This window comes from Panthera tigris, chromosome A3 (assembly GCF_018350195.1).
Source record: "Panthera tigris isolate Pti1 chromosome A3, P.tigris_Pti1_mat1.1, whole genome shotgun sequence".
Classification (NCBI taxonomy): Eukaryota; Metazoa; Chordata; class Mammalia; order Carnivora; family Felidae; genus Panthera; species Panthera tigris.
In genome coordinates this window covers 117,050,906-117,073,749 of record NC_056662.1, presented here as the reverse complement: position 1 = coordinate 117,073,749, position 22,844 = coordinate 117,050,906, and the positions used below count along the sequence as shown (strand labels likewise).

General features: G+C 39.9%; 1 protein-coding gene and 1 pseudogene across 5 annotated transcripts in view; one reads left to right on the top strand and one right to left on the bottom strand.

The window, feature by feature from the left end:
* Window positions 1-22,844, top strand: part of BABAM2 (BRISC and BRCA1 A complex member 2) — a 395,194-nt gene that overhangs the window by 110,345 nt on the left and 262,005 nt on the right. For all 5 annotated transcript variants that reach the window (XM_007088867.2, XM_042982266.1, XM_042982264.1 and 2 more), the window contains exon 5: window positions 10,315-10,509. In XM_007088867.2, coding sequence (XP_007088929.1) covers window positions 10,315-10,509 — 195 coding nt within the window. The remainder of the gene's footprint in view (window positions 1-10,314; window positions 10,510-22,844) is intronic.
* LOC122237480 lies at window positions 11,006-11,106 on the bottom strand (annotated as a pseudogene).

Sequence of the window (22,844 nt, the reverse complement as noted above, 5' to 3'; positions counted from 1 at the left end):
ATGATAGAAAATTCTGGTGTGATGCACTGATAGGTCATTTCGTTGTAGATGTTTGAAGATTCCCCAGACGTCCTCTGTTAATTGGAGGTTTTGCTTACCTATCAACTGTGGGTGGGGCTGCCTATTGAATGGCATTTCAAAGTTCAGATTTAAGATTCCTCGTTTTGCTTTTTTTTTCTATTATGAGTCTGGCAATTCTATCACTGGGGAAATCACATGGAAAAGTGATTTTTCAGCTACTAAGGTTAATTGTGGATTTTGTTCAGGACTTTCCCTTTGTCCTTCTTAAAGATACGTATTGGCCCTGTTCTGTACTGATGTACAGTCAGGATCACTTTACCATTAGTAGCCAGGAGGTTTTATTGATTGTAAGCCAGGGAATGGACTGCTGTATTTTATCCTGCAGGGCAACAAAAAAGCCCTTTTAGAAAGATCCTAGGTCACAAAAAGTTAAAAAAAAAAAAAAAAGAATTCAGGGAAGTTGGATTTTGGTTGAGAGGCAGGTCAGAACCTTGGAGAGCTCTAGAGAAAGCTGAGGGAGAAATCACAGCCAGAAGCTTTCATGGATGACCCAAATAGATTAGTTTTTGAAAAGATACCAATTCCATTTTGCTTATTATCAAGATATGTATGATTTAAGGTGACAAATCCCTTTTACTCTAAGCATGAGCTGTGTATTTGTACATTAATTGAGACTTGGGGCTGATGTCTTAAACTAGAGAAAATGCTTTCCTTCAGCACCTCTTCTTGTGGGTCCTCCAAGTCATCTAATGGGTCTGGCTTCTCTGGCTTCCTCTTATCAGGGATTCTGGTATCAAGATGAAGATGGTCACAGATAGGAAGAGCAAAAGGAGCATGAGATTTCACTAAAGTATTTACTGTGTATTAGATGAGACCCATTTTCCCAGCAGTATTTTTTTCAGATGATGTCTTAGGTAAAACTTCAACAAAACCAAAGCCAGAGCCAAACCCAACCCAACCCAAACAAACCAAACAAAAACCAGAATGATAGCGGTGTTCTGGTTAAAGCAGGATTTAAAAGGTCTGGAGTGCCTTCTCCTCCTCCCTCAGTAGCCCCTGAACACAGGCGGCACCGTCACCTTGTTTCACCAGTGTATATTCACTTTTCTTGTCATATACAGTTCCTAAGTAGATATGAAGATGTAATCTGTTTCTAGGAGTATCTTTTAAAGTTCATATTAACTCCAGAAATGGTCTTATATTGGTTGTCTCCTTACCTGTTCATTTGGATGTCAGAGATTTGTATCTTTTCAGTTAGCTCTTCTGTACTTCCCAGAACCCATTGAGTTTTCAGAGACCGTCATTAACAACAACTTCAAATATCATGGCAACAATCTCAAATCTCAGACTCAATAGGCCCTGCTTATAAGGATGAAGATAATTATTAGAGTATTTGAAAATAAAGCCACTGAGGATTACAAAATGACCCTATTTAATTTTTTGCCTTACCAATATTTATTTTTGTGGTACCCTACAAATTTTAGTGGAACAGAATGTAACTGCGGGGTACTCTCCCCTACCACCTACCCCGTTTTGTTCTTAACGCGTGAATTTTCTCAAAAGATAGAAGTTAAACAGGAACTACAAGTTAACTGTAAGGGATACGCTTGTGAGTGCTGTGTTGTCTTTTTTGTTAGCCGCGTGATTATAAGGGTAGTTCTATGCAGGTAGAAGTAGACTTGCTCTGTGTAGTCCCAGAGTTCTCTTAATTCAGCTTCCCTGTCACCCACCCTTAAACGTCATGCTATGTTAACTCTACTTTAAGAAGTTGCTGTATTTTAAAAAAAGTCTAAACAAAGTTTAAAATAATTTCATTTAAGTCATTTTAGGTGATGTGTTACAGGAGCTATTGTACACAGTGTAGACATTCATTTTTGATAATATGTGGTCCTCTTACAAATAGGTCAGTTAGAAGATTTATTTCTATCTTTTGTATCCCCTAGATGAAGTGATATTTTAAAAATTCATGCTGTCCAGTTACAGTTCTTGTTAGAAATGTAAAATGTCACCGGTCATTTCCTAAGACTTCCATTCAGAGGAATGTTAACACAAAAGAGTTTTGGTTGAGAGAAGCATAATGAATTCCTACAACTGTTGCCATTACATTATAGCATATTGCAGTAGCTTTCTGGAAATGTTGTGTGAGGTTTGGAATTTAAGAAACAGTTCAAGGTTACTTAAAGCATATTTATCTAGGGTTAAGCGATGCAAGATTTGTTCTCCAGAAGGCTGTGGAACTGGGTAACTTTGAGTTGATAAAAAGAGACAATTGAAGTCTGACCTCATAAAATTTGTAAATGGCAAGTGGAATTGCTTCAACTTGAGATTGGAGACAGTTTGAAATGAGATATTTGAAGTATATTAATCTATTTTTTTTAATGTTTAGTTATTTAATTTGAGTAAGAGAGGGATAGTGAGCAAGCAGGGGAGGAGCAGAGAGAGAGGGAGACAGAGAATAATCCCAAGCAGGCTCTGCACTGTCAGCATGGAGCTTGATGGAAAGCTCGAACCCATGACCCGTGAGATCATGACCTGACCTGGAACCACGAGTCAGACCCCTTAACCGACTGAGCCACATGGGCACCCCTACTGTTTCAAATTTGTAGTTTTCCATTATGAAAATACGTGCATGTGTCATTTATGTGCACATACACACATTTATTTAATTTTTTTATTTTTTTTTAACGTTTATTTATTTAAAAAAATTTTTTTTAATGTTTATTTATTTTTGAGACAGAGAGAGACAGAGCATGAACAGGGGAGGGGCAGAGAGAGAGGGAGACACAGAATCTGAAACAGGCTCCAGGCTCTGAGCTGTCAGCACAGAGCCTGACGCGGGACTCGAATTCACGGACCGCGAGATCATGACCTGAGCTGAAGTTGGCAGCTTAACCGACTGAGCCACCAAGGCGCCCCATATACACACATTTATATAAATTTGGAAAGTATAGAACATTTAGAAGAAGGAAAAAAGAACTCTTCTAAATAGCTCCCAGCTGTAGACATCAGTTGTTAACATTTCTTCTAAATAATTTTTTTATGCACAGGTGGTTTTTGGTGTGTAGGGGCTTAGGAGGGGATGGGGACAATCAAGTTAAGATCTTAATGTATATGTAGTTTTGTATCTGTCTTCATTTAATATTTTGCCAGTATTTAATAGTATTTTCTGTGCTCTTGCATAGTATTTGTAAACATACTGGCTGCGTATTCCTTTGAATGACTATAACAGTTTTTCAACTGTTATTATCAGGCATGTAGGTTATTTGCAGTTGCATGATATTTTAAATGACTGTACATTTTTTGCCTATGATACTTTCCCCTTATTTTTTTTTTCTTAGATTCCCAGAAATAGGACTTCTAGGGGGTTTTGAGAATGAAACTGCTTATATCAATTTTCACTCTCATGTGTGAAAGTGTCCATTAAACTGCATCCTCACTAGCATTAGCTGGTTGCTTAAAAAGTGATGGGCTGGCCGAATCATGAGTCCCATGAGAGAGCAAGAAACAATTTATGGGACCAAGGACCCATCTTGGAGTAAAAGTCAGGCTACTGAGTTCACATTAACAGCTGATTCAAGGGAAGCTAGTTGAACCAGGGGAGCTAGGGTATGTAGCCTAAGAGAGTGGGGGAGAAGGTGCAGCGGTAGCAGAGCTAGAGGTGATCTAGAAATACCCAAGAAGGGCCAAATGTTGGTGCCTTACACAGTCCCAGTGTTGCTTTTTCTGGGGGATAAGAGTAGTCTACTTGGGGAATGGGGAAATCTACTTGGGGAAATCTATAAGTTGTGAGGGAGACTTAACTTTTGTTGTTGATACTCTTTTATGCTATTGGAAAAGTGCTGTTTCTTTTACCATGTGTATATATTATTTTTTTCAACGAAAAGTTAGTTAACAAAAAAGAACCCAGGAATATTACATTTCTTTGATTATTAATAAGGTTGCATGCTTTTCATATGCTGTCAATCAGTTTTGATTTCCATTTTATCTGATTGCCAGACAGCGCAGAATTTTGTAGTATGAAGTGTCAGGTAATTCCTTTATTAATGGAAATTTTTCGTTATAAGATTTTTGTTTTTAAAGAAAAAAAATTCCCCTTCAATTTCTTTTCTTTCCATTATTAGGCAGTGATGGGCCCCAGGGCTCATTTGCTAATTTGCTTATTTTTCTCCTTTATCCCCCCAAAGATATGAACTTTAGCACATCGTTTCCCAACTATTTTCATTGATTGATGTGTCTGAATTTGCCTCAGTATGGCTGAGAAGCCATGTTTTCAGTGAGATGTGAATTGAGGGTGAGCTAGGCCTCCGAAAACAGTATCCATCACTGTGTTGCTGACATAAGGAAGCTGACAAGGAACTGAGGATTTGTTGGGCATGTTCAAGGTCGTGGAGCCATTGGTTTGGGAGTATACATGTGCGGTGGAGTGTGTTGATGAGAGAGAAATGTGAGATGGTTGAGGGTCCCATGAGCAGGAACATCTCTCACATCTGGCAGCCCCAGCAGGGGAGCCAAAGTAGGGAATCCAGAATTAGCACCAGGTGTGAGATGGGTCACGGCTATAGAGAGGCAGGTGCGAACTGTTTGGTTAGCAGCCGATGTTTCAGGGAACTGAAGAGAGGATTGGCAGATTTACATTCTGCACTGTCACTGTCCGCCCCTGAGTATTACCAGAGTTAGCCAGCCTCTCTGGTTAACCTGTCTTTAAAAAGAACTGACATCACACCTTCCCTGAGCTGCTTCATCAGTGTTTAGTGAGAGTGAATAAAGTGTCATAATAGTAGTTAATTCTCTGCTTTTGTCTGTTTACTTTCATTGTATTTTATTGCTTTTTTCTAATGGGGTTTTCATTCCTCATTTTTTAAAAGTTTGTTTGTTTGTTTATTTATTTATTTAGAGCGTGAGCAGGGGAGGGGCATAGAGAGAGGGAGAGAGAGAATCCCAAGCTGGCTCTGTGCTGTCAGCTCACAGGCGGATGTGAGGCTGAAACTACGGTGAGATTGTGACCTGAGCCAAAATCAAGAGTTGTCTGTTTAACAGGCTAAGCCACCCAGGCACCCCTCATTCCTCATTTTTGATATCTCTTTTCTCTTTTCTTTGGTAGTATGTGTCCTATGCTTACTCTTCATGACCATCCTCATTTCAGATTTTTTCTTTCATGCATTACCAAAATTAAGTAGAATAAGAACTTAGTATACATAGAATTATACATATTATATATATATATATAATATATATATATAATATGTATATATATAGACATACCTATTTCTCTTTTTTCTAAAGAGGCCTCTTAATTTATGCCTTGACTGCACCATCCACCTAGCCCCTGTTCCCAAGTGCTGACCTGCACACTTCCCCGAAGAAACCTTTGGACATCTAACTTGACTCAAGAGAGTGGAAAGCGCCAACATCCTCCATTGTTAGACCGTTTAAAAAATATGTCCTAGAGTTAGGAAGTGATCACAATCTTGTAATATTTTCTGGTTCTCCTCTTCTAAACAAAGTGGTTCTAACCACAAATTACCTAAGTAAAAATGGTCATATAGCAATAATGGGAGGATTTTTATCTTGTTGAGCCTATCTTTACCTCCCCTGATGAGGATGTTTTTTGGCTAAGTCATTTCACGGTGAAGTATGCACTGAATGGCCAAAGAGGTCAAATGCATTTCCATGCATTGGGAGATTATATTTTAATGGAAAGGGACTTGTTGGCATATCTTTATGCATTTAACAATTAGGTTGAATTACTTGACATGAATTGAAATTGGTAAGAGATGTTTGCCAGTTTAGATGCTTTTAGAATTTTTCTTTCTTTCTTCTTCTTCTTCTTCTTCTTCTTCTTCTTCTTCTTCTTCTTCTTCTTCCTCCTCCTCCTCCTCCTCCTCCTCCTCCTCCTCCTCCTCCTCCTCTTCCTCCTCTTCTTCTTCTTCTCCTTCTCCTTCTCCTTCTCCTTCTCCTCCTTCTTCTCCTTCTCCTCCTTCTCCTCCTTCTTCTCCTTCTCCTCCTTCTTCTCCTTCTCCTCCTCCTCCTTCTTTTCTTCTTTTTCTTCTTCTTCTTCTTCTTCTTCTTCTTCTTCTTCTTCTTCTTCTTCTTCTTCTTCTTCTTCTTTATTGTGGGATATAGGCTTGTAACTTGCCAAACAGCTAAAGAAAATGATAGAATTGAAAAAAATAGAAGTTGAAGTGACTAAAGTTTTTTCTTTTTGTCCTTGAATAGGGACTTGACTACTTGACCAAGAAATGGAAGGTTGCATATTTTTCCTATTAATGTTTAATGATAATCTCTGGAGGAAATGCATAGCAAGCTACATACTGATCATTTTAAGTTTTATACTGTGTTGTTTTATCCTATTGGTACTTTGTGTTCTTGAGTAGCTCAAAAGGAATTTTCAGAATCTTGAAGTCAAGAGATTTGCCAGTGAAGACTTTGTACTCTTCTTATCAAATCAGTTCATAGTTAGGGCTGCCTTTCATTCACTGTATGATGCTGAAGATCTTACTTTTCTTCTGTTCATCAAGTTTTTATTTGAACTTCCCTTAAGACCTATCTATCCTGTAAATAAAAGAGCATTTTGTGATTTCCCCATTGTCATTTAGTACCTGTAAATCAACCCATTTAGTAGACCAGAATAATTGCTATCCTTTTAAAGGATGCATTTCTTTACTTTTTGTTTGTTTTCTTTTGATAGACTTTTCTGGTGAGATTAGTTATGGTATTAATGAATGTGACTGTTTGGTATTATATAAATGAAACGTGTCACAGTTTGGAAGATTTACGTAACTCAGTGAATCAGTATTTTCTAAATGACCACATCATGATGGTACAAAATCATATATAAGTAAATGATATGTTTAAAGTGCAGGATAGATGGATGGAATTTGATGTAAGAGTATGAAACATTTATGAATATAGTTTCAGATTCCACATTGTAACTAACCTTTAAGAAACTACCACTTGTTGAGTTTCGGTATAGTATCCAAGAAGAATATATCCAGAATTATTTGTCAAGGCTATTAAAATACTCCTCTCTTTTTAAAGTACATATTTGAGTGAGGTTGGATTTTTTTCATATATTTCAGGCAAAACAACATATCGCAACATTGAATGTAAAAGCAGGTATGAGAATTCAGCTCTTTTATTAAGCCAGACATTAAAGAGATTTGCAAGAATATAAAACAATGCCATGCTCTGTTTTTTTTTTGAAATCATAGTGATTTCATTAAAAATGTTTTTTTATGTTAACATGTAGTAGGTTTGTTATTTTAACATGAATTAATAAATATTTTTAAAATTTCTTGGTTTTCATATTTAATATAGTAAATGTGATCCCTATAACTCATATAAACAAAAGCTCTTTGGTGTTCTCAGGACTTTTTTTTTTAAAGAGTGTAAAAGGTTTCCAAGACCAAAATGTGTAAGGACCTCTGGTGTAGTACTTAAGCAGGGACTTGGAGCCAAATTGCTTAAGTTTGAAATTCAACTTGATTTATTGTTTAATAGCTCTTTGACCTTGGACAAGATATTAAACTACTTTTTGCCTCATGTGTAAAGTGGTTAATATAACTTGTAAGGTTGTGATGTGGATTAACTTGAACGTATGAAAAGTTCTTAGAATTTATATAGCACTTGGCAAGCTATATAATTATCACTTATTGAACATTCATAGTATAATATGTATTCTCTTTCTTGATGCTAAATTTCTAGATTTCTGGAGATTGAGTGTTTTGGGGGTATTAACATGGTCTGTTATCAGTAGAGTCCTAGATACCTGCAACCTCTTCTGTAATTCTTTTTCCTCCAAGTCAGTGGTCCTCAGCCTTTCTTGTGCATTCGAATCACCCGGGAAGCTGTAATTAAAACAAACACCCCAATACCCCAGACACACCTGAGATTATCCCACTTGAAACAGAATCTGGAGGTACGGGAGGTGTTTTTCTTGCTCTTCGGTGCTGCTACCAATACCAAGGAAATCGGTAGCATTCCCTTTTCCCCAAATTCCCCAAATATATGATTTAATATTCACATAAAGGATTCTTCGAGCCAGGCACACTCTCGGTAGTACTCCATACCTTGTCAGTACCAGTTAACAGATTCATCTCTGTTCTCCCAGTTGCAACCATCCTATCCTCTGACCATACCTCCCATCCTTCCAGTTCAATCTTTTTAGTGTTTCATCTCCAGCAACTCTTCTATTCTATTCGTTCCTATGTTAGTAGGTATCAAGACCATTAGTGTTCATTCAGCCAGTAGCACCGGCTGTGGGATTAACTGCCAGCGTTACTGCCGGACACCTACTGATTGACCTAATTGGAGGAGCAAACCTCACCCTAATGAGCACCAGCCTACCAGGCTTTTATTTCATTTGTCATTCTCATTCTGCTTACTGTCCTTGGAGTTGCAGTAGCCCTAGTTCAAGCTTATGTATCTTCCCTATTTATTAGTAAGCCTTTCCCCGTGTGATGATACCTAATGACCCACGAAACGCAGGACCGTTGGTCCTGCCACCCTTTCACTAACCCACCTCCCTTACAGACTTGCTTGGCGTTTCCTGACTTAACAGCCATGGTCCATAATTGTAATCATTCTTTTGCAAACCCTGTCAGATCTTTTGCCTCTCTTCCTTTCTATTGTGCTTTTCTGGCAAGGTCCCAAGCTTTGTTAAATCCAAATTCCTCTCACTCCACCTTTGCACCCAGGCAATGAAATTTATGCTAATTTGTCTCACTTAAAAACTGTACGTCTAACCCCAGTGGGGCTTTTAGTGCTGTCTGGAATTCCTCCTACATTTTTCCAGTCCATTTATTCTTCTGAATGACTCTTCCAAATGACTGGTTCACACTTCCTTCTCAAACTTCCAACATCATTTCCTTCTTCCTAACTCCCAGCTGGTGACCATCCTTCGTGTTTCAAGGAGAACATATAAGCTCTAAGGAGAGAAGTTGGCCCCAAGCTCCTGTCACCTCACACAACAACCTACCTGTGCTCCTCCTCCTTCACTTGTCTTTTCCTCCTGTTCCTATGGATGGGCTCTCTGTGCTCATTTCTAAAGCCAGTCCTCTTAGAGATCCCATCCTTTTCTACCTGTTGGCTTTCTTTCCTCTTGCTCTTCTGCACCCAGCCCCTTAATGCCCCCCCCCCTTTTTCTACACGGACATTCCAGCAGGCTACAAACATCTGAGCAGAACTTTCCCTTGACCCCACACTCCTCCCTAGTTACCAGTTTGAATTGTCTATACTAGCTATGTGCACTTTCTACCCATTCTCTCTTAAATGCTTGACAGTCGTACTTTACCTCACCAAAGAGTGCTTTTTGAGGACGCTGTTGATGGGTGTGTCACTGGACCTTACAGTCAACTCTCAGACCTCCTAACTCACTGTGTCAGCACCATTTCACACAAGCTGATCACCTCTTTCTCCTTGTGTCACTCCCTTCACTAGGCTTCCGAGATACATGCTGTTTGGTCCTCAGTAGCATTTATTACTATCTGATGTAGTTCATTGTTTGTTGCTTATTTTGGCCCTCTAAAATGTAAGCTTCTGGAGAGCAAGGGCTTGGTTTGTTTTCTTTACTGCCTAGAACAGTGGCTGAAGCTTAATAATAGGCATCTGATAGCTGTTGTTGAATGAATGAATGAATGAATGAATGTGAGCTTAACAAGGACTGCATGCTTACCAAATCTCTCCCCATTCCCAGCTCCTTTCCTTGTCGTCAGCTCTCACAGCCATTTCCTTTCTCTCTCTCAACCTTGTATTTCCTAACTTATTTTCCCTTTTCCCTACTCCGTTCCTATCATTTCCAGACCAAACCATCATCGGTGTGCTTGTGTTTCTGTGGGGTTCCAGTGTTTACGGAACATTTATTTATATCTGGCATAGATGCAGATGGTCTGTGGATCTGGGTTGAATGATGTTAAGCATATAATGCTGAATTTATGTGCAGATTGAAAAAAAATAAAATTGTAAAAGAATAAGAGGAAATTAAGTCTCCCAGGGCTAAAATGATGATCTTCTAGGGTATCTACGTTTCTCATTTTGTTACTACCCGGCTTCACACTTTACTGTCTGTGCCTCCTTCTAATGGAATTTCTCCTTCATTTTCTGCAAGGATTTTTAGAAGACAAGGAGAAGTCACCAAGCTCAAAAGACCCTTGTAACTTCGGTTCTGAGTTTATGGCTAATTAAGAGTAATCTTAGATTTTCATCACGGTTTTCCTCTGTGTCGATGTGCTGATGGGATGCTGGATGTGTATGAAAATTCCTTTTCAACTGGTCTTTTATTTTTGGCTTCTACAGAACCTTGCCTCCTGGAATCCTTCAAATCCTGAATGTCTGTTGCTTGTGGTGAAGGAGCTTGTGCAACAGTATCACCAGTTCCAGTGCAGCCGCCTTCGTGAGAGCTCCCGCCTCATGTTTGAGTATCAGACGTTACTGGAAGAGCCGCAGTATGGAGAGAACATGGAAATTTATGCTGGGAAAAAAAACAACTGGGTAAGGATTTTCGAGAATGGGGAAAAAAGAGCACTTCATCTGTAATAAAATAATCAATTGAGCTATTCATTTATAGTAAACCCCAGCCATTTCCCTAGACAAGCGTGGTTTTAGTTGCCTGCATACTTCCTCATAATTTAGAGTTTGAAGGGACTTGAATGTTCATCTGGTTCATTGTGTTTCTCAAAAGTCATCTCCTGGGAAGTGTGTAAAATTTCGTCTCCCGTCCTCAGAGCCAGGTGTTCACACATCAGAGGTGGAACTTCAGGACCTGCCTGTATAACAGGCCCCCCTGGACTGGGGTCTGGTGCAGGTCACAGAGGCCACGTTTTGAGACACAAGCGTCCCCTCCTTTTCAGTGTAGAACGTGTCAGTGTCCCAGTCAGATCAGAGAGGTCAGTAACTCTGGCGGTAGCTAGCTTGTGTGGAGCCTTTTATCATCTCTTTTTATAATTTTCCTACTTTGTAGGATCTTTTCGTTTTTATATTTAGTTATAAAAGTGGGGACCGCTTCAGGAGCTTGTGTCATCCTTGCCCAGGGGCCATGCTAATCTTCTCTGTATCGTTCTGGTTTTAGTGTTTGTGCTGCCCAGGCATGCCCTGTAGGATCTTTTTAAAATGCAAGTCAGGTCACATCTCTCCTCTGCGCACAACTTTCATCTCTTCTCCCTTTCTCGCGTCGCAAAAGCCCACGTCTTTCCCGTGGACGTGCAGAGGCCCTACGTGCTGCCGTCACCACCGTCCTCTACCCACCCTTGCTTCTCCCGCTTCATCTCTCACTCTCCCACCTAAAACTTTTCAAGTCCAGCCACACTGACACCCTTGCTGTGCTGCGCACACACAGGTGCGCTGCTGCCCTGGGGTCTTTGTGTACTTTTCCCTCCTCTGCCTTCTTTCCCCTAGATGTTCTCACGGCTGAACCCTTCCTTTTCGTTTTTCCCCTTGTGTCCTATTCTCTGCATGCCTGTATTAATAACACTGCCTGTTTTTTTGAAAAGCAGCTTTCTTGAGGTGTAGTTTCCTTAACCATAAATTCACCTGTTTTAAGTGTACAATTCAGTGATTTATAATACGTTTACCAAGTTGAGCAACCATGGTCTGGTTTGAGACTGGTTCCTTCACCCCGGTAAGATCCCTCACACCCATTTATGGGTAGTCCTTTTCCTACCCCAACCCCAGGAACTACTAAACTACTTTGTTTCTGTATAAACTTTCTTTTCATACAGTGGTATCGCACAATATGTAGACTTTTGTGACTGGCTTCTTAGGATGATATGTTTGGGATTCTTCCATATATCACTGGTTCATGTCTTTTTGTGGCTAAGTAATTTTCCATTTTAGACATGCCGCGTTTTGTTTATCCATTCACCTGTTGATGGACATTTGAGTTGTTTCCACTTTTTGACTATTACTATTATTATTTTGGATGCAAAAAGGTGGTTTTATTAAAGCATGGGGACAGGACCCGTGGGCAGAAAGAGCTGCTCCACTTTTTGACCATTATGAATAATGCTGCTATAAGCATTCACATGCAAGTTTTTGTAACACCCCATTTTTAAATCACATCTCACACACCCCCGCCTTTACTCTGCTCTACTTTTTTTTTTTTTTGCAACTCTTTTTAACGTACCACGTGATTAACATGTTGTGTTAATGTATGTTGCTGCGTAAAGTAATCGTTCCAGAATTTAGTGGCTTAAAGCAACCACATTTATTATCGTAGTCTTTGTTTGTCAGGAACCTGTGTAGACCCTGTGCTTCAGGGTCTCTCAGAAGCGGAACCCAAGGTGTTGGTCAGGGCTGCAGTCACCTCGAGGCTCAACTGGAGATGGATCCATTCCGAGTTCACTCATGTGGCCGTTGGTACCATTCAGTACCATCCAGGCCATTCGATTGAGGGTCTCGGTTCAGTGCTGGTTGTTGGCCGGGACCACCCTCAGTTCCTCACCTCTTCGCAAGGCCTCTCCACAGGGCAGCTCATAAGATGGCAGCTGGCTTCACCGGAGCAAGCAAGCAGGAGAGATCAAGAGTGTGTGAGCAAGACAGATGTCATAGTCTCTATAACCTGATCTTGGAAGTGACATCTTATCACGTTTTCTATATTCTGTTAAGTCCAGTCCACACACAGGGAAGGAATTACCCGAGAGTGCGAATACCCGGAACCATTGGGAGACACTTAGAAATAGTCTACCGCACTCATTTATTACGCTTGTTGTTTGTGCGTCTTTCCCCACTGACATGTAGAGTTTCGTGAAGGCAAGGATCTTTGCTCTGTTCACTGTTGTATCAGAAACACCTGGAACAGTGCCGACCACATTGTTTACATTCTATAAACGTTGTTGAATGAGTGAGTTAATAAAGTTGGGTTTAGTTAAGCATAGAATAACTTGCAGGTTCCCTTCTCTGTGTTTGTTCTTTTAGGTTTCACTTAGCCTTCCTTTTCTTATTAAATATGGCTCCTCCCCTTTTATTCTTCAGCCTTTTCTTAAAGGACGTGTTTCCCAAGGTCTTATGCCATGATTATTGCCTTTGAATCAGTAGGTCTAAAATTTATTCTTGTTGCAAACCATCTTTTTTGTTCTGTCCAAAGTTTAATAAAAAACCTATCTTGCGGGGCGCCTGGGTGGCGCAGTCGGTTGAGCGTCCGACTTCAGCCAGGTCACGATCTCGCGGTCCGTGAGTTCGAGCCCCGCGTCAGGCTCTGGGCTGATGGCTCGGAGCCTGGAGCCTGTTTCCGATTCTGTGTCTCCCTCTCTCTCTGCCCCTCCCCCGTTCATGCTCTGTCTCTCTCTGTCCCAAAAATAAATAAAAAACGTTGAAAAAAAATTAAAAAAAAAAAAAAACCTATCTTGCTTATTTTATTGTGGTAAAAGACACATCAAATTTAATTTACCATCTTCACCATTTTTAAGTATACGGTTTAACAGTGTGGAGTATATTTGCCTTGTTTTGCAACGGATTTCTAGAACTTTTTCATCTTATAAAACTGAAACTCTATACTCATTAAGTACCAGTTTCCTTTCCTTCTAGCCCTTGGCAACTGCCTTTCTACTTTCTGTTTCTATCATTCTGAGTCTTTTAGATTCTTCAAATAAGTGGAGTCATGCAGCATGTGTCCTTTTGCGACTGGCTTATTTCATTTAGCATGGTGTCTCTGAGGTTCATGCAGCTTGTAGTATGTTTAAATTGCATCCCTTTTTAAGATCGCATAGTGTTCCATTGTAAGTATGTACACATTTTGTTTATCCATATACCCGTTGATGGACGTTTATGTTGCTTCCACCCCTTGGCTATTGTGAATAAAGCTGTATTGTATAAGGGCGTGCTCATATCTTTTCACTGCTTTGAATTCTTTTGATTATATCCCCAAGGGTGGCATTGCTGGACCATCTTGCTAATGTTATCTTTAAGTCTTGAAAAACCTCCTTACTGTTTTTCATAAAGGCTGCACCGTTTTCAGTTTCCATCAACATTGCGGAGTGTAAGGTTTTAAACTATTGGTTATTTTGAAATTTGAATCTGTTCACGTGGATAGTAAGGAAAACTTTGTTGAAGTTAGTTTATCCTCTAGTCCTAGCATTTCTTCTTATTGAGTAATCATCATATTTCTCTTCTCAAAAACAGATGTTAGGTTAATTTGGCATGACTTCTTGGTGAACCAGTGTTGTCTTTAGTGCTGATAGACTCATTTGAAAATGAGAATCACTTCAGACTTTAGTTTTTTTTAGTCTTTAGTTTTTAGGATTTTCCTTCCCACCCAATTCACCCTTTGAATATTAACGCTGAATTTAAATATATCTAGTTTTATGGCACCTTTTCTGATCCAAAAAGTTTTTAAATTATAGTTGACCTTTAAACAACACGTAGTTAGGGTCACCGTCTTTCTTCCCCTCCCCCCATGCAGTCACAAATCTGTGTGTAACTTTGGACTCCTCCAGAACTTAACTACTAATAGCCTCCTGTTGACCAGAAGCCTCACTGCTAACATAAACAGTCGATTAACACATACTTTGTATGTTATATGTATTATGTACTGTATTCTTATGATGAAGTAAGCTAGAGAAAAGAAGATATTAAGAAAATCATAAGGAAGAGAAAATACGTTTATAGTCCTGTACTGTATTTATTGAAAAATATCTCCATGTAAGTGGACCCATGCAGTTCAAACCTGTGTTCAAGGGTCAACTGTGTATTCACTGGGTCAGCTAATACTCGACTTGTAGTCCATGTAGCTATTGGAGTTTAAATTCATTTAAAGCAGCTAGACAGTTTGAATTTATAGTGTTTTAAAAACTTTGTATTTAATGTTACTGATTCTCCATTCTTCACTTAAAAAACCTTCTACTGCTCTACTCACCCCAGTTTATTTTGATTTATTATTGAGTACTTTGTAAGCATTAGGGCAATGGGTATGGATTTAGGGAAAGTAAAGAAACTGAGAATCCCATGACAAGGCAAGGTGGGTAGTTAGAGGTCAAGCTTACAGCAGAGCAGACCTAGAGAAGGCCTAGTAGAAGTGGGAGCTGAGACTATAAAATAAATATATAGGCATATGAGTTAGTTACTGGTCAAGGAACAGAATATAAGGTGTCTTGAGGGATGAAACACACTGAAGTTTGGCATACTGGTTCAGGAATGCATTAAAGGACAGTCTGCTAATGGAATCCAAAACTAGACCAAGAATCTGGACAATAAACACAAGGCCCTGGCAGAAAGAAAGGAACTTGATTTTGAGCCAAGATTTTTTGAATCAGGGATTGTATGAGTTTCCTATTGCTACTGTAAAAAATTTCTATAAACTTGGTGGCTTAAAACTACACAAATGTATTATGTTCTAGTTCTGGAGGTCAAAAGTAGGAAATGGGTCTCCATGGGCTAAAGTCAAGGTATTGGCAAGGCTGTGTTCCATTTGGAGATGGAACACAGTCTCTACAGGAGACTGTTTCAGGGTACTTAAGAAACTGGCAGATATGCTCTCAGAGATATCTCTGAGATACTATGGAGAAGCAGAAAGATCTTAGAAGACTGCAGAAAGAAAAAACATTCTGTTGATTTTTAAAAGAAATGACACTCAGGTCTTTAATGACACTCGGGATGATTTGCAGACATTTACATAAGAACGCAATAGTCCGTTGGAACAAAAGTTGGGTAACCAAGAAATAGTCATGGCAATTTGTTTTACCCTTTTAAGGAAGGTGGATGTCATTGACTTAGATTATCTCATTTTTCTTTTTTTTTAAATTTTTTCAATGTTTATTTATTTTTAAGAGACAGAGTCACAACCTGAGTGGGGGAGGGGCAGAGAGAGATGGAGACACAGAATCCGAAGCAGGCTCCAGGCTCTGAGCCCAGCTCGCGGGGCTCGAACTCACGAGCCGTGAGATCATGACCTGAGCCGAAGTCGGACGCTCAACCAAATGAGCCACCCAGGTGCCCTTCATTTTTCATTCTCCCTTAATATTCTACTGACAGTATGTTCCTTTCTAAGGCATTTGAATATGTGGAAGAACTACACCTAAAAGATTGGATATAACTCTTGTCAGCCATCAGGTCTCTTGTGGAATGTCACAGGGATTCTCTTTTGGGCCTATTTTCTCACTGTTTTATTAGGACATTGAAAGGCACGCTTTTCAGGCTTTCTCATAACACAGAGTTTGAAAAGGTGGTTGCTCTGAAAGACTACAGAATCTATTTAAAATTATTTTTAGGCACTGAATGCTGTACCGGCCCCACAAGATGCAATTTTAATAGGGCTAAGGCAGTGCAGGACTGATGTACATTTATGGAAAGTCTGCTCTGCTAGTTTTGGGCTACAAGGGCTGTATACCAGCCACAGCTTTTGCTCTTGAAGGTGTTAAAATCCAATTGAGAAGGCTCCGTACATATTTGTGAAAAATGAAGGAGCAGTGCCGGATAGATGGTCTCAAGTGGAAGTAGAGCCTGTGTAAGAATTTAGAAGACCCTACCATTGAGGAGTGGAGTGACTGTGGAAAGCTGTCACTGATGAACTGGAACTGGCCAAGCCCACAAGGGATGGTGGGCACAGCATGATAGGTAGAGGAGGTCAGTGAATGGTTGGAGAACTTAGGGGCATGACATACATGGGAAACAAGAATTGTAAGCACACATTCTGGTTTACTGGTCAGTAAATCCGATCTGTTATCACTTAGTGTAATACTGAAGCATGAAGACTTTTGTATGAAATACATTGATGTTTATTAATTAAAACATTAATATTAATATGCTCTCTAACTAAACCACCATAAGATTGATACATTCTTCCTGGCCTAAATATAAGTCCCTTTATTTTGGTTCTCCTGATCCGACCGTCCATCTGATAAGTACCCTCTGTAATGAATCCAAGAGTATATGTAAGTATTTAATACCTTTGGATTATAAGATCCTGTATTCTTTTGAGAGGATGGTGACTGCTTGCCTTCACCGTTGTCGTCATTGAATTTTTCTTTCTGCCACATAATTTACATTCTTAACTTTCCATTTCTGTTCTTAAAGTGTGAGACTCTTAAAAACCTGAGATGCCTCCTCCATTTTATTGTCATCTGGCAAAAAGAAAATTTCAGTAGCCATGTAGAAGAGGGAGAGGGTTCTAATCTCTCATCAACATTCTGGCAAGTCTGATAATTTGAAATACAGTGTTCCCTCCATATCACCTCAAAGATGATCTCCGCCCCCCCCCCCCCAAACTTCCATTTAGAAGGTTTCAGCAAGTGCACACTTGGAGGTAAACATTTGAAAGAAAACCAACAAAAACCCTCTGCTCTTTGCCTTTGTCTTTTTATGAAGCCATTTCTCTTATTGCCTTGCCCATCTCCTTTAATGAATGAGTAGATGTTAGTTTTGAACATCGCATTCTTTGTCTATGGTGTTTTTGTAATTTTTAGTAAACACTTTTTTTAAATCTGGAGAAAACAGAGGATACATTGGAATGTAAGCTTATATGTTCAGAATAAACAATTCTTTTTTTAAAAAAGTTTATTTACTTATTAGAGAGAGGGGTGGGGGGAGGGACAGAGAGGATGAGAGAGAGTCCCAAGCAGCTCTGCACTGTCAGCACGGAGCCCAGCGTGGGGCTTGAACTCACAAACCGTGAGATCATGACCTGAGCCGATATCAAGAGTCAGATGCTTAACTGACCGAGCCACCCAAGCATCCCCAGAATAAACAACTCTTATATGTGCCTGCATGGTCAGAGTTTTTTTTTAAGGTTTGTTTGTTTGTTTATTTATTTATGATTATAAATTCACAAGAGGGTATAAAATAGTAGAGAGATCTTGCATACCCTTCACTGAGTTTCCTCCAGTGGTTACATTTTACATAATGATAGTAAAGTATGGAAACTAAGAAATTGACGTTGGTACAATGTATGTGTTTGCCATTTTACCACATGCATCATTTCCTGTAACTACCACTGCAGTCAAGAGGCAAAACTATTCCTCACCACAAAGATCTCCCTTCTGCTACCTCTTTAAGCAGAGTTAGTGTTAAGATTAGAATTTTAATTTTGATGAATGCCACAACATAAGCCACAGGTATAAAATCATATATACTGTTTTGATACAGTATATCAAAATAAAGGTACATTATACATTTTCTCATTGGCTAAAGCCTAAGGTCTCATTTTAAATTATGTATATTGACTGCCTTGTCAGTATTTCCTGCATGGGTCTGTTGTGTCTAAAGAACCAGTGTTTGTTAACTTTAACAAAGCACCATAAAGAAGTTTGTGAATTTTTCTTTGACTTCTAATTCCCAGAACTCAAAGTTAGTTATCGTACCTCATATTTTTATCAAAGACATTTTTCTTTCCTGCTATGAAATGAATGTTTTGAGATGTTCTGCAACCACTTATTTTCACATAGTTTACATATTAAAGAATACCAGTGGGTGATCTGTGAGATAAAAGTTTTTTGGCAACAGATTTTTTTCCTTTTGTGGGTATTTTCTTAATAATGGCATATACTTACATAATGGAGAATGTGAAGCAATTATTTTTTTTTTTTTCGTTATTATAGTTGACCCCAAATGCCAGTAAGATTTTAGGAATCTATGGCTTATAAATTAAACTCTGGCAGCATTTAAAACTACCGTGCAGAAAAGAAAGGAGCTGTTCTAGGAGGAGCTCCTCATTTGAGTTAATGACCTAGGCTTCTGTCATCTCATCCTGCTGTGATGTTACATTTGAAGGGAAAGTATGTGAGCAGTGTTAAAAAATAAACAAGGATATTAAAACTTTTGAGAGTTCATTTGAGTAAACATCACCTCAACGTGGTTAGGAGCATTCTACTGACAAAAGCTAGGGGCAGGGTTTTTGTAGAGAAGACACTGAAGCAAAGCAGGGAATTTGGCTATAGCCTAAGTGCTCGAATTATCTGGGAAAGCCTAGTTGGCTCTTTGTGACTGATTGTTCCTGCTAATTTTGAGGCATTTCTAGGAAATGACTGGCTGAGATTCCAGTTTGCTTAAGTCACCTACCAAGGTGTTAGAACCAGCTCAGTCTAATGGCCTCCTTGTTTGGTTACTTTTATAGCAGTATGTGTTGGAGTTTCAGGTCCTTCTGGGCAGAGGCCATTTGGAAGTGTGTTGGAGAGAGAGTGATCTGAGAGGTGGGAGCTTCAGATTCTAATCCTGTCATTAGTTTTGTGTACGTGTGACTATAGATTTTCTCTTTGTCACTTTCCTGGAGTAACTTCCCTGTCACCCAGCCTTGGGACAAAGGTAAATTAGATCCTGTGCGTAGGAAGCAAACAGAATTGAGCAAACATGGGGTTATGTAATACACAGTATTGTTATTATTAGCCTTCTTTTGTAAATAGTTGAAATGAATTATGATAGTAGAGGCTCAATACATTCTAGGTTAGTGATTGTTCCTGTATTGTCTCTGAATATGCTGTTCATCATAAAGTACCATATGTGGACCAGTAGAAGTTGATGCCACTAAGATGTAGGTAAGGAATGGAAAGCAAGGTGAGAGGGAAAATTAGTTTTAAAATTTTTTTTGTAACGTTTGTTTATTATCGAGAGACAGAGAGACACAGAACGTGAGCAGAGGAGGGGCAGAGAGAGGGGGAGACACAGAATCCGAAGCAGGCTCCAGGCTCTGAGCTGTCAGCACAGAGCCCGACGCGGGGCTCGAACTCACAAACTGCGAGATCATGACCTGAGCCGAAGTTGGTCTCTCAACCAACTGAGCCACCCAGGTGCCCCCAAAATTAGTTGTTAATAGAGACAGAGGTGCTTATGTTTCCGGGAGCAGTTCTGATGGCATTCGGAGCAGAGGAGAGCACATTGCAGGGTGTCAGGAATGCAGGTGGAGAAAACAAAGTAGGGACAGTAGGTTTAGGCAGCATTTGGTGGAGGAAAAAACGAATCATCTGGAAGAGGCAGCGGGGTCCCATGATCACTCCCCACTGACCGGACGACAGGTGTCAGCCTTCCTGTTAGGAACGTTTGGTGGCTCAAGCAGATCTTCAGGTATTTGTGACAGAGAGAATCTAACTTAACGTGGAGGTTAGTATTGGAAAAATGTCTAGAACGGTTCGGCCCAACACGAGAGCTGCCAGCCAGCCATACACACGTGGCTGTTGAGCACCTGCAGTGTTTTTCGGAACTGGGATGGAAACAGATGCAAGGTATAAACCAGAATTTGAAGAACTTCGTACCCCAAAATGATCTTAATAATTTTTATAATTTTTATATTGATTGCATGTGGAAATGGGAGTGTTTTAGATATATTGGGATATGGCATTAAAATTGATCTTGCTTCTTTACCTTTTTATTTTTATTATTTTATTCTATTAAAAAAATTTTTTTTAACGTTTATTTATTTTTGAGACAGAGAGAGACAGAGCATGAACGGGGGAGGGTCAGAGAGAGGGAGACACAGAATCTGAAACAGGCTCCAGGCTCTGAGCTGTCAGCCCAGAGCCCGACGCGGGACTCGAACTCACGGACCGCGAGATCATGAGCTGAGCCGAAGTCGGCCGCTTAACCGACTGAGCCACCCAGGCGCCCCTCTCTTACCTTTTTAGATGTGGCTATTAGAAAATACTAAAAATCTTACACATGCATGTGTAGCTTACATTTGTGTGTTATGTCTCCCTTCTCTTGGATAGCACTGGTCTAGAATGGTGGAAGAGGAGGGCCAGAGTGCTCCGAGGGGGATCAAAATATCTGGAGGGTCAGAAAGCGCGTGGCCCTTTTACCTTGGCCATGAGGATGGAGTAGGTGTTCTGGTGATGCTCGTCAGCAGGGGATCCTTCTCTCATAATCGTCTTTCAATTTATTCTGCTTGGGAGTTATGCCCTGGCGGCACTTGACTTGGAGACAGGGATAAACTTGTGCTCCTTTGAAAAGGGTGTGGTGTGGGTATCAGCTGTGTTACACACACTTCTAGGAAGTGACAGATTTGTTTGTTTTTGTTTTTAACCACATGGAACTATTATGAGTTGAACATTATTTAAAATAAATGAACCCATGACCAGGGCTCACGTTTTTATTGTTTTTGTAATGGATTTGTTATATCGAATTCTGACCTGGATGTCAGTAGGAGTACTTGGGATCTTGCCCTCAGTAGTGATCTTGCCCTCAATCTGATCTTGCCCTCAGATTTTGACTTGATTCCTAAGAAGTGGTATGTGTGTGCCTCTAAATTACTTTATACCTGTAGACATTAAAGGTGAGTGTGAATAGCTTTTTCAGTTTTACTGACATTTGAAAGGAATTTTATTTTATTTTTTAAATAATAGAACTGTCAGTAGGAAGTTCACATTTCTTTTAGCAGCAGGATGCATTAAGTGGAGAAAACCTGGTTTTATGGAAGCAGATGAAGCACAGAGGAAATCCTTTCCATTTCCTTTGCCTGTACCTTGGAGAGCAGTGTGTGAGGAAGGACGGGGATCATGCCACGTGCCTCTGTTTGGGAGGCCACTTGTTTGTTCTGAAATCTTGGGTGCCTTGCCCCGTTTCCTAGGTGGCCACTTAGATGTAGGGAGCACCCTTTGCACAGATTTCTCAGCGTAAAAGGGTCTGCAGGGGACATCAGAGAACCAGCTGCCCTGGATTTTTTTTTTTTTTTTTTTTTTTTTTTGAGTAGGCTTCATGCCCAGCGTGGAGCCCAGCACAGGGCTTGAACTCACAACGCTGAGATCAAGACCTTGGCTGAGATCAAGGGTACGACGCTTAACTGACTGAGCCACCCAGGCGACCCTTCCCCGAGTTTTTAATGCTTTTTTCCCGTGTAGTAAAAGGGAAAAGGTGAAGGATCCTGTGTTCGAAGTGTTCTGTGAGACAACCCCTCAGATCGTCTTATGGCTTTGGGGGAGAGTGCACATAACTTAATCCCCCCACTCCTAAAAGGTTTCCTAGTTTTTCAGTTATTTCTAGTGAATTTATGGTGTCCCTAGCTGTTTTACTGTGAAGAACTCTGGAGGTAGTGCTGATTAGTTCAGAAGGCGCATAAACCAAACAGAATTCTTGCCTGGGAATGTGGAGATGGCACTGAGAGAGTGAGCCTAGCCTCCTTGTGAGTAACTGGTGTGTCACATGTAAATTTTTTCTCATATTATCTAGTCAAAGGAATGAGAAAGTGGTAGTTGGAGAGAAAGATGAAGCATGGAGTAGAGATAAGACCAGGACAAACAGCTCAAGGTGTTCAAGTCTCTCGAACTGAGGCTGGGCTGCGTTTTAGCCTTAGATTCCATGAGAAACCTCAGATCCTTGTAAGAAATTATCTTTCATTTGCTCAGTGAGTTTGAAATGGAACTCTGTCACCTAAAATGAGGAGTCCTAACTCCATGACTTCCACAGGATCCAGTGAATATCTGTCAGAACATCACATCGTAATATTTTGTTTGTCTAGTTAAAATAGACTTTAAGCTCCATGAGGACAGAGGCTGTATTTTGTTTGTCTTAAGATCTCCATCACCTAACCTGGCACTTGGCACAGTAGGTGTTCAGTAAATGTTTGTTGAATGAATGAATGAATGAATGAATGAATGGATGGATGAGTGAAGGCATGAATTAGGAGCATCTCATTATGCACACTTTGGACTGTAATTTCTTTTTAAAAGTTTTTGAGTGAATAATATATTCATATTGTTGAAACATCAAAATCTGTTAAAAGATATGTAGGGAAAAGTCTCTCTCCCATCATTGTCCAATATCCACCCAAATCAGGACCGCCTTCCTTTCCTTTTCCATCCCACGTAAGCACTGCTATAGCTTTCTTCTAGTGTACCTTTTCAGAGTTCCTTTATGCGTGTAGAAGCAAATACAAATACAGACACTTGTATATACACACACATTCCCCCCTTTTA